Here is an 18,340-nt window from a genome sequence, read left to right on the forward strand (position 1 = left end):
GGTTAACAGGGTTACCTACACTGCTTCCACAAAACTAGGTCTTAGGTTTAATGCTAATAATCGAGCCCAGCAGCCCAGGTTAGCCTAGATGTGTGTGCGGGGCACTCTGTGCATGCCCACAGAGAGGGCTCTGAGAGCCACCTCTGGCACCTGTGCCATAGGTTCGCCACCACTGTTATAGGCACTTCACATCAGGTATGGAGGGAATATTCGGCTCTTACAACAGTGTCTCAAGTATCTTTATAATCCTCCTGGATACAGCATTGCAGCTTGAGAAGCAAGTTAATGCAGCTGTAAAAAATGTTTTCTTCCAACTTTGCCAAACCTGGAAGATGGACCCCTACTTTGACTCAATTGATCTAGCTATCTGGAGCCACACTGGTAATGGATTCATAGGTGTCAAACTCGTGGCCCTCCAGATATTCTGCACTACAGTTCCCATCATCCCCTGCCAGCATGCTGGGAACTAGTCCAGAACATCTGGAGGGCCACGAGTTTGACACCTGTGGATTAGATCATTGTAACATACTCTATGTGGTTCTACCCTCAAAGTCAATCAGTTATACCGAATTCCACAGCTTGGTTAATAAGAGGAGCTAGATGGGGCATGTGCATTACTCACATTCTGCAGTCATTCTATTAGCTGCTCACCACGTACTGGATTCAAATTATGAAAAAAAATTACAGTGAGAGTAGTTCAGCAGTTGAATCAGCTGCCTAGGGCAGTCATGAGCCTTACCTCACTTGTCAGGGGTGCTTTAGGCTAATCCTGCATTGAGCCTAGTGTTGGACTAGATGGCGTGTACAGCCCTTTCCAACTCTGACTATATTGACTATCACATCCAAAGCTATGCGTGGCTTTGGAGCCTCCTATACCCTTTTCAGCAAAAAGAACTAAGTAGAATTATAACTTCATCCACCATGTTCTGGACCATCTAAGGTTTAGAATACTCCGCCTGTGAACTGCATGACAATATTTATTTACTAAATTTATAGGTCCACTTTTCACAGTGAGGCAGCAGGCCAAACTAGGCACTGTTGCCAGTTATAAAACTCAGTGAGGTAGCATGGCAGGACCAGGCACTCCTGGGACTCTTCCCCCTCATTCCATCTTTCCAAGTGTTGAAATTTTTTTCAAGGAGAAACAGCCCTTTGGCACATTTGAAAAAGGGCTGGGAGGGTTGATGGGATTAGTGCCTGGTCTGGCAGTCAGCATCAGACTCCCTTGGCATTTTCAAATCACCAACATTAGGAGTTAGAATGTAAGCAGCATCTCTGTGTCAGACATGGTGATGCCCCCACATCCACCTTGGCCCTCAAAGCACATTGTTCTGTTTAAATCAGTTATAGTTCATACAAAGAAACAAACAGGCAATTATCTGATAAAGCAGGCGCCATCATCCCAGCATGCGACAAAATAATCCACACACACATACACACACAAAAACCCTGACTCCAGCAAATATTGAGAAATGTCCTATCTGTAGGACTTTTCCACAAAGTAACATAGAAGACATTCATTTCTTAATTCTTTTCAAAGTTTAAAAACATAGTTAATGGTTAATTTGAAAGAGCTGTATAAAGCAGCAGGGGCAGCTTGTATTCTTAGAGGCTGAGGAAGAGCCTCTGAGGTAAAGGGGGGGGGGGGGGGGCCTTTCAGAATGCCAGCCAGTACAAGTGCTGTAAAAACACAAATGAGAGAAGATCAGCCAATGATGGTAAAACATGGCAAAAGCCACAACAGTACAGAACCTCCTGACGGAGGGTGGGGATGGATGATCGTGCTTCACTTTTTTCTGGTAAGTAAAAAACAACAAAGATGCTACTTTGAACATTATAAGAAGTAAGCTTAATAGGTTTTTATTATGCTCTTTGGAAACATAACAAAATGGAAGAGTACTATGAGAGCTTTCTAGTCTCTGAGAGTAGTTTTATAGTTTGAGCTTCCACTCCTCTTCAGAATCAAATTGCCTGGCTTGTCCAGTTAAGGATAAGGCTCCTACATTATTAGGCAATTAAGGGGAACTCTGAGCGTGTGATGGGGACAAAAGGTGGGGTTGTGTAGACTTTTGTTAAAAGTATATTTAGGGTATTGATGAATATGCTGTGTAATGGGTAGTATTTGCATGGGCGAAGATATAAATTGGATAAAGGAGGCTAGTGGAGGGTTAGGGATACCAGTGATTAGGGGACATAAGTATGGTGGGCAGAGAAAGCATATAAAGGGAAGGAGTTGCAGTTGTGCTCAGTCTCCTTCCAACCTTCAGCCCATCCAGCAATACAATGGTGGCAAAACTAGGAATAAGCATCCTCCTTCTATCCTGATGTTGTACAATGCACAAATTATTTTGCAGAACATAAAGTGAACCTGTCATGCGTGACAGAGACCTGGGCAAGACAGTCACTTTAAAAGAGCTGGTTCTCCCAGGTTTATCAGACCTTCATCAGCTGTGGACTGAGTTGAGGGGTGGGGTGGGGTTGGCAATATGCTTTTGGGAGTCTTTCTCCTTCAGGGCACTCCCCACTCCAAAGATCTCAGGTATTGGCTGTGAGGGTCTGGTGTACCGAAGGGAGTTTGGCTATCTTGCCGATGTCTCAGGGAAACACAACCCCACCTATAAAATAAGCCAGGAATCAATGGGTTGAGAAAAGTCCAATCAAATGTTGGTCTTATAATTACTGCAAATACTAGTCTCCTTTCATTTCAGAACTCATATTCTAAGTAGTGTCAAAGGACTACCAATCTGTCTGAACCAGATCAACATTCTCAATGTGTTCTGAGTCAATATTGGTAGTCCTTTGATTCCCCTCTCTTCCCTCCCCCCCAACCCCCTAGGTTTTATGATTATTGGCTTCTGACACCGGAAGTAGAATTTATATTTTTAAATTTCAGACTTCTATATGCTGACTTGATTTTATTATTTTATTCTTGTATATAGAATTCTGTGAGCTGCCCTGAGCCTGTCTTGATGGGAAAGGGTGGCCTATAAATCGAATAATAAAATTAAAAAGCCCATATAAACTGGAGAAAATTCACATCTTAGAAGTGGGCAACATCAGTTAAGAGGACTGCTCTCCTTAGCCACCATCTATTAAGGGAGTCCTAATTTCAAAATTTGGGAGACCTAAATCAGATTTTCTGATCTAAGTGTTTACTAACCAGCTTATATGCTAGACAGGTATGTGTATGTGGGCTGTGAATTACCCATAGTCAACTCCCAATAGTAAACATGGGAATGGAGGGTGTCTCTCCTATACTGAAAAAGTTATGTTTTTTCTTATGGTTCTTTTTGTGGTCCCACACAAGCGGAAGCAGAGGAAGTTGCCAGCTGCAATTTGTAAACACACCTGGAGGATTGGAAACATGTAATTACATTACATGTGGAGGGGCAGATGCATTTTTATTCATAGAGACCCAACTGGAGATCTACCCTATGAGCCACAAAAGTGCATGGAAGGATTCCCCTACCCCAGCTTCAATACAAAATCTAACCTAAAGTGGAAAGCACTAGGTTCTACAGAACGGAAACAAGCAGGAGCTAGCAGTTAACATTGTACTGAGAATTTTTGTTGTTATTGTTAAGGTAAATGTGTCTGTAATGGGAACAATGAAGAACTTTGCACTTTTCTTTGTGGTCTTTCAAGAAAATGTTGGTGGCTCTTCTGGACACATTGGGTGGATTGGCTCTATTATGAGTTCTCTTCGATTCCTAGCAGGTTAGCACAACTACGTTTGTTTAAACAGACAATATAAAGAAAGATTATCATTCAAAATGTCATCAACATCTACACAGAAACATTTTTCTGCTATTTTATCTTGTGAACTACATGATTTAAACTGTTTGTAACCCTTGAATCTAAATTCCCATGGGGTGTGTGGTGGGTTAGGGAACTTTACTAAGTGGAATTGGACCAGTCAGTATGTCACAGCCAGGAAACCATAGGATCTTTACATGCACACAGCATGAGATAAAAGCCTCTGGCCTTGATCTTATGAAGTTCACATAAAGCTTTCTTCAGGAGCACTGGAAGAGTCTGTAGCATTGGAAGATTCCTTGCACCAGAGGAAAGGGCCACCATTAGTGGGCAAGCCCACGAATAGTCCTGCATTCTTCCTCAAACTATTATAGTGCATTTTTCTGAAGGGCTTTCCCCCCTTCTTCTTCGTTTCAGCTCCACTAGTAACGACAGTGTGTGACATGCTAGGTGATCGGAATACATCATTGATTGGGGCATGCCTGTTTGGTGTTGGCTGTCTTATTAGTACAGTGGCCACTAGCCTCTCCTTCCTTTGTGTGTCTATGGGATTTCTTTCAGGTAAGCACAGCCTGTCTGGAAAGAAGTCAGCTCCAGATTATAAGAATTTTATTAGTAACTGGCAGTTTCGGTTTATAGAGTTTGTCCTGACTGAAGATATCGTTTCCTTGCACAAGAATTTTGGGAACATGAGAGACAATTTAAAGAAAATTAAGAATACAGCTCTGTAAATCAGCTTGATCTCCTGCTGTTTGAGCTATGAGAAACATTTGCAGGCAACAGTAACCCATTTCTTCCTATGCAGTTCAACAGAACAACAGAGACTTTTTTCAGTTAGTTACCTTGTTGTTAATCCCCTTTTTGTTCTTAAGACAAGTTGAAACTGCACTCCTAAACATAGTTACTTGAATATAATACCCGCTGAACTCTGTGAGGGCTAGTTCAGTCAACATGCTATATTTTTTGATAAGTTCACACAAGTTTAGGGATAGTAACCTCAAAGACAGTAGAACACATAGCTGCCATCTTAAGGAGATCCTAGAGGGCACTAGTGCAAACCACTGATCCAGTTATTTGTGGTTTCCAACAGCAACATCTGGTGTCTCTCCCAGTGTGCCAGACCTACTCTCCCTCGCTGCAATGCATATTGATGTTTCTGAACAATAAAATATAGTTATGGTAAAGACATTCCATTTCAAATGGCTGAGGATAGGAAGTGATTTAACCCAGGAGTAAATGCTTCATTCTCTATATTTCTCCATTTTAGGGCTAGGTTTTGCTTGCTTGTATCAAGTGGGAGCTGTAATGGTTGTTAAGTACTTTAAGAAGCGGCTGGCTCTAGCCAATGCAATCAGTCGCTCAGGAATGGGACTGTGCGTTTTACTGGCACCTTTTGTTCAGCTCCTGATAGAAAATTACGGGTGGCAAGGTTAGTAGCATTCCCACATCTCAACTTGCACAATATTGCAATTTGGCTTTTTAGGTATGATATACTTTATTTTAGCTCTAAAATGTCACAACAGTGTCAGTTGTTTTCTTCCAGCTGTTAATCAATAACTTAAACTGCTTATGTTAAACCAGAACGAGACATTTTAGAGTCAAACAGTAACTTCATTTTTCTACTGGTTCAATCACTCCACTTATCTATACTGTAATCAGGAAACCAGCAATGCCACATCTTTCACATAAAAATGTAACAGAAAAAGCCTGAATAACTGCCTGTTCCTGAAATGCACTGCCTAATTATTAGACATGACAATCACGAAAAGGTAAAAGATCCAAGTATTTTAGATATCCTTTTCTTCTTTGTTAATTACATTCTAAAATACCGCTGGGAAATAAGATCGCAAAAGAAAATTCACTGTTTCAAAGGAAAAATAAAAAGCTCTTAACAGCTAATTTTGTTTTTCATGCATTTTTCTCACAATGAATTAAAACGTTAACCAATTCTGCTTCTCTGGTGGTATGTCTGTCCATTCACTCAGGTTCTCTACTAATATACGGTGGCATGATGCTGAACCTTGTACCTTCCAGCATGCTACTATGGCCAGCTAATGTGAATAGAACCAAAGATGTAGGTATCAGAAATGATGATATCCAAATATCTACAAGCTGCAAGTTTCCAGAAACTTTTGAGCACTGTCAAAACAAAATCAGCACCTCAGAATTAGTCAGCATGGATCCTGCGGGTAATCGTAATGAAAGTGTGTTGTCACTCAGCAAATTTGCGAACCGGCTTGAAGAATTCGGTGGCAGTTACCCTCCTCGGTAAACCATAAGTGTTCCCAGAAATAAACCCACAGAAAGACAGCTTTATGGGCAACAATGAAAAATACCAAGCCACTAGTCAAAGCCACTTTCCACCCCCAGAAGAAAAACATCCCGGGCCTTCTCCCTGCAAGACATGCCATCTTGATTTTTCCCAGCTGAAAAATCCTTTCTTCTACATTTTCACTTGGTCTTTTCTCTTCAGTCAGCTAGCCTACTTCGTTCCCACCTTTCATCTTGCAGCCAGAGCCAAAACACTGGGCATAGACCCAATGGATGCTGCTTACATCATTTCAGTGGCTGGTAAGGAAAACATCATTTTTCTTTCAAAATGTGGGATTCTTAAGGTTGGGTCCAAAGGTGCCCTTGTGTTGGAGAAGGTATTTCTGCTTACACAAGGAAGGCTTCACTGACATTCACAAATTTTTCTACTCAAGCTATGGCACCCATTGTTCCAGGAAGGGGAGAGAATGAACTGTTGGACCGGTCTTAGGGTGACGGGGTGCAGTGGCGTAGCACCAGGGGGGAGGTATGTGACGAACTGGGCGTGCACCGGGTGAGGACATTCCGGGGGTGTTTCGGGCAGGCGTGGCAGGGCACACACGTGCCCCAGGCACAGTTTTCCCTCGCTCCGGCCCTGTGGGGGTGGGGGTGATAGTAAGAGAGGGGAAGAATCCATTCCACCAGAAGAGCTTTCTTCTTTGGATCTACTCCAGCGTATACAGCCCATCAATCCAAAGTACATAGGAAACCATGAGCATAGGATGCAATACATATACTACATGCTGATAGTTCCTTATGACTCTAGAAACATTTTTTTTTTAAAAAAAAGGTCAGGAATCTTGACTCCAAGGCTGAATTAAATACATTAATTATGAAGGCTCTCACTGCAACACTATTATAGTGGGCATAAACAAATTTAATGTGGTGCTATAAATTGCAAAGCAAACGTTAGAAACATGTTACGAAAAAAATCATTGTAATTTTGGATTAGCGTAGACTGCTCCCTGGAAACAGCAACATAGCGTGCTACAGGCATAGAGAACATTAGGAAAGAGCGAACTAATGATGACACAGAATATGCCACTGTGTAATATTTGTCTCAAAGGTATGTTTATGTATTTGTTAATGTGTGCACTTTTCGCAACCAATCCCTAAACAAATGGTTCTCAACAAAATCCGATCCCTCATTGGATATTTATATTACAAAGTAAGAAACAAACACCAGTAATAAAAATGACTTTATTCAAAGCAAACTTTCACTGTCAACAAAATCACTTCTTCAAATGTTCACTTAAAAGTTCTGTGGCGCAGACATTAACACAGAATAGGGATCAGCAACTTAAGTTCTCATAGAAACATTCAAGCCCTGAGGATTACTGTCTGGCCTCGAGTTATCAAACCAAAGATAACAAAGGCGCACAAAGTGAATCAGCAAACCATTCTGAAGTAAGGAAACCACAGACTTAAGTCTAACCCCCAATAACATTTGCAAAGCAACCTCTCAAAAAAAAAATCTGGTTGACAACCATGGTCATGAAACAAGGGAAGTAATTTAGAACAGAAACTATCGGAATTATCTACAGTCCACAAAAGTTCATATCGTAAACATGCTTATGAAGCTGTGGAGGTTTTTTGTTTTTAACCGCCCAAATTTTGTCAGCATAAAACTCTTTTTACCATTGGGGGGCAAAAAGAGGGGAGACAATGATTTGTGAAATCCTGATGAACGATCTTGCAATTCTTGAGGTGTTTATGAGAAGATCACCAGACTATCAGCTTTGGCTACTGGTGTCAATGAAATATGAAGTGTTAAGAAGAGAAGAGTTTGGATTTATATCCCCCCTTTCTCTCCTGTAGGAGACTCAAAGGGGCTTACAATCTCCTTGCCCTTCCGCCCTCACAACACCCTGTGAGGTAGCTGGGGCTGAGAGAGCTCCGAGTAGCTGTGACTAGCCCAAGGTCACCCAGCTGGCATGTGTGTGAGTGTACAGGCTAATCTGAATTCCCCAGATAAGCCTCCACAGCTCAGGCAGCAGAGCTGGGAATCAAACCTGGTTCCTCCAGATTAGATACACGAGCTCTTAACTTCCTACGCCACTGCTGCTCCTGTTAAGGTCATAAGTGGGTGGTTTCCTAGTCAAATTAAAAGATTAAATTATGAATCCCAAGAAAAATCAGTGATTTGGAAGTCACTATCATAAAGGGTGAGTTAGTTTTAATGTGGCATAAAAATTGAGTTTGTTTAAAAATCACCTGTGTCTTTTAAGTTGTGGTAGTTTTCTCCACACCAATTAAAGTAATTGTTGGTTCTCCTTGATTTTACTGTCAAAACACTTAAGGAGATGCTTCTGGATATTTAATACATTCAAAATTATTCCAAGTAGCCTTTTCCCCTAAAGCGTTAATTTGCTTGGGGAAAATTTGAATATTATGAAAAGGCAGAAGTTTTAGAGTCATGTTCTTTTCATGAGCATTGTTATCAACCTTTAAGAGTTACAACTGAGCATTTTCACATGCATTTTATAGTTCCTGTATAATATGACACACACTTAAATAAAGAAAAGCAGGTGCCAATGTTTTAACAATTTTGTAAAGATTTTGTTTGACTGCAGATTAATCCCCCCCCCCCCCCCATCTTTTCAGGAATAACAGAGACGGTCTGCCTACTGCTTTCCGGCTGGATTGCAGATCAGAACTGGACTAAGAAGTATCATTACCACAAGGCATACCTCATTCTTTGTGGTGTCACTAACCTGCTGGGTCCTCTAGCCACAACCTTCCCAGTGCTAATGACCTACGCTGTGGTCTTTGCCATTTTCAGTGGTGGTTACTTGGCCCTGTTGCTTCCTGTATTGGTAAGTAGAAAAAAATCATTAGGCAAACACTGAGTCCGCACTTTACACATCCAAAAGATAATCTGTACAATACACACAATTTTCTGATGAATGTTGCAAAATTGTAGGGACACAACATATTCCAAATGGGCGGCAATTTGTCAGCATGCCATGCTTTAGCTATACCACACAAAAAAAGCAGGAGGTAATAAATATTTGTTTCTTCAACAGGTGGATCTTGTAGGTGCCCCAAGCTTCCATAGTGCTTTGGGACTCTCTTCATTCATTGCTGGTTTTGGGGTCATCGCTGGTCCTCCCATTGCAGGTATCAGAAGCACAAAAATAAAACAAAAAACTTGATTCCCTTAATGTCACCCTGCCAAAAACAAACTGAGCAAAATGGAAGGCATCTCACTTTGTACTTTATTTGTTTTTAAATGCAAGGAGCTGTGATCTGATAGATTTATGGGCTTTCAGTCATTTAAAAAGGAACAATCAGCACAAAAAGGATATTTTAGCCCTGATAAGAAAACTTTCAGCCCTGCTGCATGTTCTTTTTCCTTACTTCTGTTCTATGGCAGATATATTCTTCTGGGGAGAAAAAAAACGTAGAAAGTAACAAAGAACTTCATCCAACTTATACAAACAGTCTAACAGAAGCAATCGCAACTATGCATCATAACCTGTGCAATATATCAATATTGCCTATTATAACAAGTCATCACTATGGCCCTTTCCGCACGGGCGGGAAAGAGTGCCCCAGGGAAGCTAAAAACAGCGTCCCTGGGGAGGAGTTCACACAGCCTCGCAACCCAAGCAGCGTGAAGACGCTGCTTCTGAACCTCACTCCCTGAGCGAGGTTTTTTGGAAGCAGCATCTTCCAACTGCTGCTGTGCAAACAGCGGCGGCTGGAAGGCGCATCCCCACCCCGCACGCCTACCTCGTCTCCTGGCTTCTGGCTCGTCGCAGAGGCCAGGGGACACGCCCCCCTGGGCTGCGACTCCAGAGCTGTCGCTCCAGCCTGCGGGGGTGGGGGTGTCCCCTGGCCTCTGCAACACACCGGAAGCCAGAAGACAAGGGACAGCATTCAGGGACAGCGCTGCCTGCGCGAAGGCTGCGCCGCCGCCTGCCGCCCTCCCGGGACCGTCCGTGCGAACGGTCCTGGGGGTGTGTGAATCGGCATTGTTTATGCCGACGCACCCCCACACCATTGCCGTGCGGAAAGGGCCTATGTGTCTTCTCTTCTCCATCTAACTATTATGTTCTGTGTGCATACCTCTGTCTGCTTTGGAATTTCACTTTGAATTTCTTAGTAACGGAAGTATTCTACCTAGTTGTTGCCACACTAGGGCCTTGTTGTTTCTCATTACTACTATTATTATAGTTTGAGCCTGCTCAGCCCCACATGAGGGACTTATTCCCCATAAAGCAAGAAATATGTAGCACATAATCAACACCCCAGCAAAATGAAAGCACATACCTGATTGTCAAGCAAGCTGCATCCAACGAAAAACGTTGACAAAGATTATACTGTGAAAAAGAAATCAAAGATCATTAATGCTCTGGGTAATGGTCTCAGTGCTACTGAAAAGTACTCTCTGGAAGGGACTGGTATTTTTTTCCCGATACATACCTTGCCCTTTGTGGTTAAGGATCGCCAATGCGTCGAGGAGACCCTGCTTGGTGTGGTTCAACCAACAATGCTAAGCAAACACTAAAGATAGGGCCTTCTCTGCATTGGCACCTAGGCTATGGAACTCTTTTCCTAAAGACTCACCATTGCACCAAAACTGCACGTTTTGAAACACCTGGCAACATTTGTCTTCCCAAGCCTTTTATAATTCTGCTTCTTTGGGAGTTTAACTGAGCTTTCCTGAGCGCTTATCAGTGTATATTTTACAGCCTGAAAATGTTTGAATTTTTACACTGCTATTGTTCTTTAGTGCTGGTTTGGTTTGTATTTGTTTTACTTTACAAGTGGCTTTGTAATCATGGCTTTATGGTTTGTGTTTGATTCTTTTTAAGTCTGTTGTCTGCCAATATGGCTTTATTATGTTAGTCTATTTTTGAAATTTTCAGTCTTCCCATTATGATGCCAAATTATGTTGTAAGCTACTCATCCTTCACTACAGCTCCGAACTATTTTCCAAAGACATAAATGTCCAAAAATGCCATGTTTACATGTACATAGCTAATTCATGAACAGGCCAGCTAGACAGCTAGAGCTGCTGTTTCTCAATGAATAGATGATACAGTGGGATTTAGATTTGTTTGAAACTGGGAAATATTTTTGGAGAAACTAAGCCAGGGGGTTGGGGGCGGGAAAGAGAATAGACAGGACTGTTTTTACGCTGCCAGAAGCAAACATTGAGAAAAACCTGGTTTGGAATATCAGAGAGCCAGTGTGGTGTAGTGGTTAAGAGGAGGTGGACTCTAAACTGGAGAATCAGGTTTGTTCCCCACTCTTCCAAATGAGCGGCGAACTCTTATCTGGTGAACCAGATTTGCATCCGCGTTCCTACATTCCAGCTGGGTGACCTTGGGCTAGTCAGTTTGTTCAGAACTCTCTCAGCCCCACCTACCTCACAAGGTGTCTGTTGTGCGGAAAGGAAGGGAAAGGAGTTTGTAAGCCCCTTTGAGTATCCTTACAGGAAAGAAAGGTGGAGTATAAATCCAAACTCTTCTTCTTCATCCATAGCAAGGAACAATCCATTATCTCAAACAGAAATAAAGATAGAAGTTGGTAATAAGAAGTTGGTAATGCAAAGATAATGGAGAAGTATCATTGCAAAAATTACATGAAAAACGATGTATAGACTCTAGGAGCAAATATCTAGCTTTGTGTTCGGCTAATGCTACAAACCTCAAGACCATGAGAGGCAATCTATGATTTTAAGAGAAAACAAATTTAGAACCCACAAGGAATCACAAGGGAAGGAGAATAAATCGTCTGAAAATTCCCAATCTCCCCCTTCCATGGCGCTTGAGTAGGCTGCCCCTGACTTCTCTGCTGTTCTCTACATTCCATCCCTTTTGGTACATTTTCAATCCTCACTGGGCTGCTTATTGAATTTTCCCCCTTTTTATTTGATTTACAAAGTTATACTTTTCTACTTACCTGGGTAGTCCTTTAAGTATGTAGAGACTCTTACTTTGCCTGTGGAGCCTGATTTTGCTGCTTTCTTCATCAGTTATGTATAGAGATACAATGAAATCAGAATCATAAAGGAATAATAATAATCAATGGGGAGCAATTATTTATCCCTGTATAAAAAGTTACAGAAAGTAAAGTGATGGTGGTGTCGCGTATATTTTCCCTGGCCAAAACCAACAGTGATCTTGAGATGGGAAAAAAGTTAATAAGTCAACCAAAAGAAAACATGTAATGATGGGTTACTTCGGTTATTTTCTTGCCAAGTAGCGCAAGTTACGATGTAGTTTTCCAGACATGAAAACATTTGTAGCATCAGACAGAAAATCAAGACAACCCTTCATTTAATGCAGAACAGCCCCTATGTATCCAGCAGCCTAGAAACAGTGACCACAACATTATCACATTGAACACAAGCTTAACTAGAAATCGCTAAGAAAGTTTACCACAGCCTCCTTAATCTTCAGAAGAAACTTATATAAGCTATTTGAACTTTCATCATTCATACTTGTAAGGATTTCAGTTTTCAGGTGATGCTCTCCCAAACTATTCTCTCATTTTATTGTCGAAGGCTTTCACGGCCGGATTCAACTGGTTGTTGTGGGTTTTCCGGGCTGTGTGGCCATGGTCTGGTAGATCTTGCTCCTAATGCAGGTGAAACGTTAGAAACAAGATCTACCAGACCATGGCCCCACAGTCTGGAAAACCCACAACAACCAGTATTCTCTCATTGTTTGGGAATATGGCTATGAGTATCGTTGAAAGTTACCAAATCTTTAAAATACTATGTCAAGTTACTGTAAACTCACACTGCAAAAAACCTAAAAACAGCTTCATTAGAAAAAATTAGAGAAAGATATTAAAATAAGGCATACAGTTTGGTGATAGCAGAATGCATAGAAAAATGACAAAGCTAACTTGCTGAGTACTTACTGAAGTCCTAACACAGGGTAGCTGATCCTTGAGATGTAAAGTTTCCAGAGTTTACAAACGCCTTTCTGGCAGCAAGGAGGAGGAAGGGGGAAAAGGGAAGAGAGACTATTCTTCTCACTAGCTACTCTTATGGATAACACTGGTCCTGGCCAGCATGGTGTAGCTGTTAAGGGCAGTTGAGATCTAATCCGAAGAACCAGGTTTGTTTCCCCACTCCTACACATGAAGCCTGCTAGGTGATCTTGGGCTAGTCATAGTTCTCTCAGAACTCTCTCAGCCCCACCTACCTCACAAAGTGTCTGCTGTGAGGAAAAGAAGGGAAGGAGTTTGTGAGCCACTTTGAGACTACTTACAGGAGAGAAAAGTGGTTATAAATCCAAACCCCTCACCTTCTGATCCCCCTCAACCAATCATGGCTATCTTCACAGAGGCTTCTGGAGTATAAGTTAACTTCCCCCTCCAGAGTGAAATTCTCAGCTGAAGTACGTGTTCCAATTAAGCCTGCCTGGGAACAGGTCCTTGAGAGACTTGTGTGGGGGAGGGCACTCTGCACTTGCAAGAGGGAAAAACTAGTTCAGGCTGGAAAATTCCTTCAAGATGGATATCCTCTTTATTGATTTCAGGGGTGTCCAACTCTGGCGCATTAGATGTTCATGGACAACAATTCCCATCAGCCCAATTGGCCATGCCAGCAGGGGCTGATGGGAATTGTAGTCCTTGAACATCTGAAGCACCAGAGTTGGACACCCATTTTATTTATTTGTGTACTTTTTTTCTGCCCATCATTCAAGTCCCTGGGCAGGATTTTGATAAGTTGCTGTGAATATAGCTCATTAAATCTTCATTCTGTGAAGGCTAGCACTTGTGCTTTGGATCCTTGGCCATCCTGGTTGCTGAAATCATGAAAGGGCATATGAGTCATTGATGTCTATCATAAATTAATCACTAACTCCCTGGTTGAAACAGCAGTGGTGAACCAACTCCCCGGCCTTTTAGAGAACACTTTGGACCCTTCTCAGGCTGGGCTATGAGATAGACGGGGTGCTGGTGGCTTTAACTAATGATAGCCATCAGAACGTAGGCAAAGGCCTACATTTGGCAAATCCTTTATGTCTGCATTTATCTGCTGCTTTTGATACAGTAGACCTGCTACCTTGTTGAAATGCTGGGAGGCAGAAGGTATCAGGGGATGTTCTTTGGCTTGGTTTACATTATTCCTTAGGGACCAGACTCAAAGGGTTGCTGTTGGAGACCAGTTATCTGTGTGTGATTCCACAGGGTGCAGCCTTGTTATTCAATCTCTCTTGTAAAGCCCTTAGCAGAAATCATTTGTAGTTTTGGAATTGGATACCATTACTGTGACACCCAACTCTGTATCTCCTGGGAATACAGCGGAGGTCCAGATCCACTGCCTGATTCTGTGGTTCAATGGCTGAGAGAATTTGAAACTGAACCCAGACAAGACAGAGGTAATACTGGTAGAGAAGCCTGATGTCTTGAAGGACATTGTGCTTCCCATTTTGGATGGGGTTTGGTTGACCCTTGCTGACTAACCGAAGGACACAGAGATAATACTGGAGCCATCATTACATCTGGAGAACCAATTTAATGCAGCTGCAAAACAAAACAGCTTTCTCCACCTTAGTTTAGCTTGGAAGATGGCCCCCAGCCTTGACTCAGCTGATTCGGCCTCCTGGATCCACACCTCAATAGCACTGAGACTAGACTTGTATGATGCATGCTATACAAGCCTCCCCTTGAAACCACTCTGGCAACTCTGATTAGTGCAGAATGCTGCAGCTTGGGGATCATCAAGAACTGGGCAGAGTGTGCATATTACACGCATTCTGCAATCATGTCATTGGCAGCCCATCAGCTACCCAGTTCAAGTTACTGATCATCACATACAAAGCACTTCATGGCCCTAAACCTTCAAAACTGCAGGATCGCCTCTCCTCCTATGTCCCACAACAATTTCACTTATCTGAACAGGGCTTTGTACAGCTGCCTCCCTGCAAATGGGCATCATGGAATGGTCTGCATGATGAAATCAGGAAGGCTCCCGCACTTTCACATTTCTGCATTATAACAGAATGACTCAGTAAGCCATTTTGATAGAGAAAACAGGACAGCAGACTATACTAATGTGAATTAGTTACTGAATGTTTTTATTGTGCTGTTACTGCATTATATTGCTACTTATGTAACATCATTGCTTGAACTGATTAAGAGGTTTAAACATGTGTGTTTTCAGAGTTCTGCAGTCCTAGTCCTACTACATTATTGATTAGATGCCTTTTCATCCCAGTGATTGCACTGACTTATATAATCTGCCTTGAGTCTGAGTAGCAAAAGTGGATTATAACAAACATCTTAAAAATGACCGTTTGCCTCACAGCGTTATCTGCTTTTAAAATTATTAACAAATAATAGGTTCAATTCAGCCAGCATTTTCACTCAGTTTCACCCAATTCCCCAATTTATTATCACCCCCGTTGTTCATGGCTTTTCTACATGTAGATTTCACAATCCACAATGTAGATTTCTGGAGTTATCACACGGGATTGGGGGGTTTTTTTGCAACCAAACATCACCATCTTTTATATATATATTTATATATGTATATATAAATGCCAGCTAAAAAGCTATGCAAATGAAATAAGATTTCTACCTAGCCCTTTTGAATAGTGAGATTTGGTTTTAGTTTAAAATACATGTCTAAGATCTTATGACCTTTCAGGTGATTTTTAACTGTATGCACTGTTAGTTGCTGAAAGGCAAACTACTCACATGTGATTTAGGGAAACAACACTCTCAATCGTTTTCTGGTTCACTTGTATTAGGTCTGTAGCAATACTTGCCTTAGAAAAGGTGACAGTTAAAATATACTTAATGGAATATTTTCTAAATATCAACGCGGTGGAACTCCAACTGCTTTAATAACTGAACTCTGATGTGATTCTTACAGGTTGGCTGTATGATTACACTCAGACGTACGCCTGCTCCTTCATTCTTGCTGGAATCTGTTTCCTTGTTTCTCCAATTTCACTCTTCTTTGAGCCTCTAGCCCAAAAATGGAGGCAACAGAAGGAACCTGAACTGGATACTTAAGCAGGCAAAGTTCTTCACCAATGGGAAAAAGTTAATTTTTGTTGAGATTATAGTTAATTTTATTGACTTGTTCATTATGGAAAAAAAGAAATAAATCAAAGAATTTTTACCTAACCAGACACCTTTCTGAAACTGTTGTCTTGGCACCTCAGCATAAAAATAATCTATGCTTCAAAGTGAAACAATTCTGTTCCTAAACAGATACCTGGAACTCAAGGCTGAGGACTCCAACCCACCCCCAGCTACCTTGTCTGTCAGCAGCCTCAATATGCTATTTCAGTACTTTCAAAGGACAACCAGTTTACTCTGACACATAAACCATATACCCCCTTAAATCCTGAGATATGCTTGATTTTGTTGTCCAAAACCAGGGACATAGATATAAATTTTTTATGGGAGGGGGGTTCGGGGGGGGGGCATCCCCACCCACCCCTAGGGCATGGCCACACCTCCCCAAGTCCCGCCCCCAGCCTTGCGCTTATAAAAGCAGCTCTCCAAGGCCGGGGACGGCAGACTTCCCTGCCCTCCCCTGGCCCCCACCAGCTGGGCTCCCAGCCGGCAGCTGGCAGTTCCTTCTGCCCTCCCCTCTGGGAAGAGGCATAGAGGGAAAATGGAGCCTGGTGCAAAATCTGAGCCCCCCCATCCCCGGCAGCCGCTGTGATGCTGGAATCCACCCCCAAACAGCATCACTTTCAATGGTGTTTAAACTAGAGAGCCCAAATTCTCCTTTTAAATCCACCTTAAAGGGAGAATCTGGGGTCCCCAGTCAAACAACATTGAAAGTGATGCTGTTTTGGGGTGGATTATCCCCCACCCTGAAACAGCATCACTTTCAATGCGGCAAAGTGGTTAAGAGCAGGTGCATTCTAATTTGGAGGAACTGGGTTTGATTCCCTTTGCTCTAGTTTCCGCTTGAGAGCTGTGGGAGGCTTATCTGGAGGTCAGATTCTAGACTAGCCTGTGCACTCCCACACGCCTGCGGGTGACCACACCATTGAGCTGGGTGAGTCTAGTCACAGCTTTTCAGAGCTTCTCTCTCAATGACCCACCCACCTCACAGGGTGTTTGTTGTGAGGGAGGGACGGGCAACCTTGGGGAGATTGTAAAGCCCCCTTTGGAGTCTCCTACAGGAGAGAAAGGGGATATAAAACCAAACTCTTCTTCTTCTTCTAAACTGAGGACCTCAGATTCTCCCTTTAAATCCATGCCGAAGGGGGTGGATTTAAAAGGAGAATCCGGGGAAATTTCGGGGGGGATTGCCTCGCTGTCAGGGTGTGCAATGGTTTAAGCTAGAAGCACCAAACTTTCAGGGTATCTTTAGGAGATTCTCCTTCCTAATGATACCACTCCAGGCTTGCGGAAGTTTAGGCCCAGGGGTCCAAAAAGTTATGGACCCTCAAATGTGTAGCCCCATCTCCTATTACCTTCCATTGGAAACAATGGGGGCACCCCCTTTGGAAGTCCATAGCTTTGGACCTCCTGGATAAAACTTCACAAAACCTGGGTGGTATCAGTAAGAGACTCCTCCTGATGATACCTCCCAGGCTTGGTGGAATTTAGTTCATAGGTGTCCAAGTTCTGACGGACCCTCAAAGGTGTAGCCCCCATCTTCTATTAGCTCCCATTGGAAACAATGGAGGATTTGTCACCCCTTTTGGGAATTCATAGCTTTGGACCCCCTGGACCAAACTTCACAAAATCTGGATGGTAAAATCAGGAGATTCCCCCCAAACAATCCCTGAAAGTTTGGTGCTGCTAGCCTAAACAATGCGCCCCCTGCAGGCCAAAAACCAAAAAACACTAAAATGTTTCTTTTAAAACTCCACAAATGCCAGTGTGGGCTGAGCCTTGGGATTGATGAATGGGGGGGGGGGTTGAACCCGAGAACCCCCCCTTACCTACGTCCTTGTCCAACATAAGAACAACTAACTCACCTTTGAAGCCCCCAGCTCGGTATTTGGAAAGTAATGCCTGACACCATTTAAAGAGTAAACAGGAAGTCAGAAGAAGAAATGCTAGTGAGGAAGATGGAAGAAATGTATATTTCAAAGAAAGAAAATAAATCAATTACACTTTAAATGGTAATCTGCCACATACAAAGCCACTCAGAACAGGATGGAAGGTCACTGCTAGCTCAAGTCATACAGCTTCCTAGAAGGAATTACACAAACTTAATAAGGCACAACGCTTCCTATTTGATCAATATTTTTGTACATTGGTACTTCAGTTAATATGGGAAAGTCTGTAACCAGAGGCGTACAATCAGCTCTGAATAAACTACTTG

At 42.4% G+C, this 18,340-nt stretch overlaps 1 protein-coding gene and 1 long non-coding RNA gene across 2 annotated transcripts; one reads left to right on the forward strand and one right to left on the reverse strand.

The window, feature by feature from the left end:
- The first annotated feature begins 488 nt into the window (after nt 1-488).
- Nucleotides 489-16,415, forward strand: SLC16A4 (solute carrier family 16 member 4). The gene is made up of 9 exons (XM_048498389.1): nt 489-1,799; nt 3,585-3,717; nt 4,174-4,317; nt 5,024-5,185; nt 5,742-6,005; nt 6,037-6,327; nt 8,671-8,882; nt 9,093-9,186; nt 15,914-16,415. Exons 1-9 carry the CDS (start codon nt 1,662-1,664, stop codon nt 16,054-16,056), a joined length of 1,581 nt encoding a protein of 526 aa, XP_048354346.1. The 5' UTR covers nt 489-1,661; the 3' UTR covers nt 16,057-16,415.
- LOC125433680 lies at nt 8,878-12,610 on the reverse strand. The gene is made up of 3 exons (XR_007244647.1): nt 11,444-12,610; nt 10,342-10,391; nt 8,878-9,452 (listed from the first exon to the last, which is right to left on the reverse strand). It is a non-coding gene; the product is annotated as an uncharacterized LOC125433680 (long non-coding RNA).
- Nucleotides 16,416-18,340: the final 1,925 nt, after the last annotated feature.

The sequence above is a fragment of the Sphaerodactylus townsendi genome, linkage group LG05 (assembly GCF_021028975.2).
Source record: "Sphaerodactylus townsendi isolate TG3544 linkage group LG05, MPM_Stown_v2.3, whole genome shotgun sequence".
NCBI classification, from domain to species: domain Eukaryota; kingdom Metazoa; phylum Chordata; class Lepidosauria; order Squamata; family Sphaerodactylidae; genus Sphaerodactylus; species Sphaerodactylus townsendi.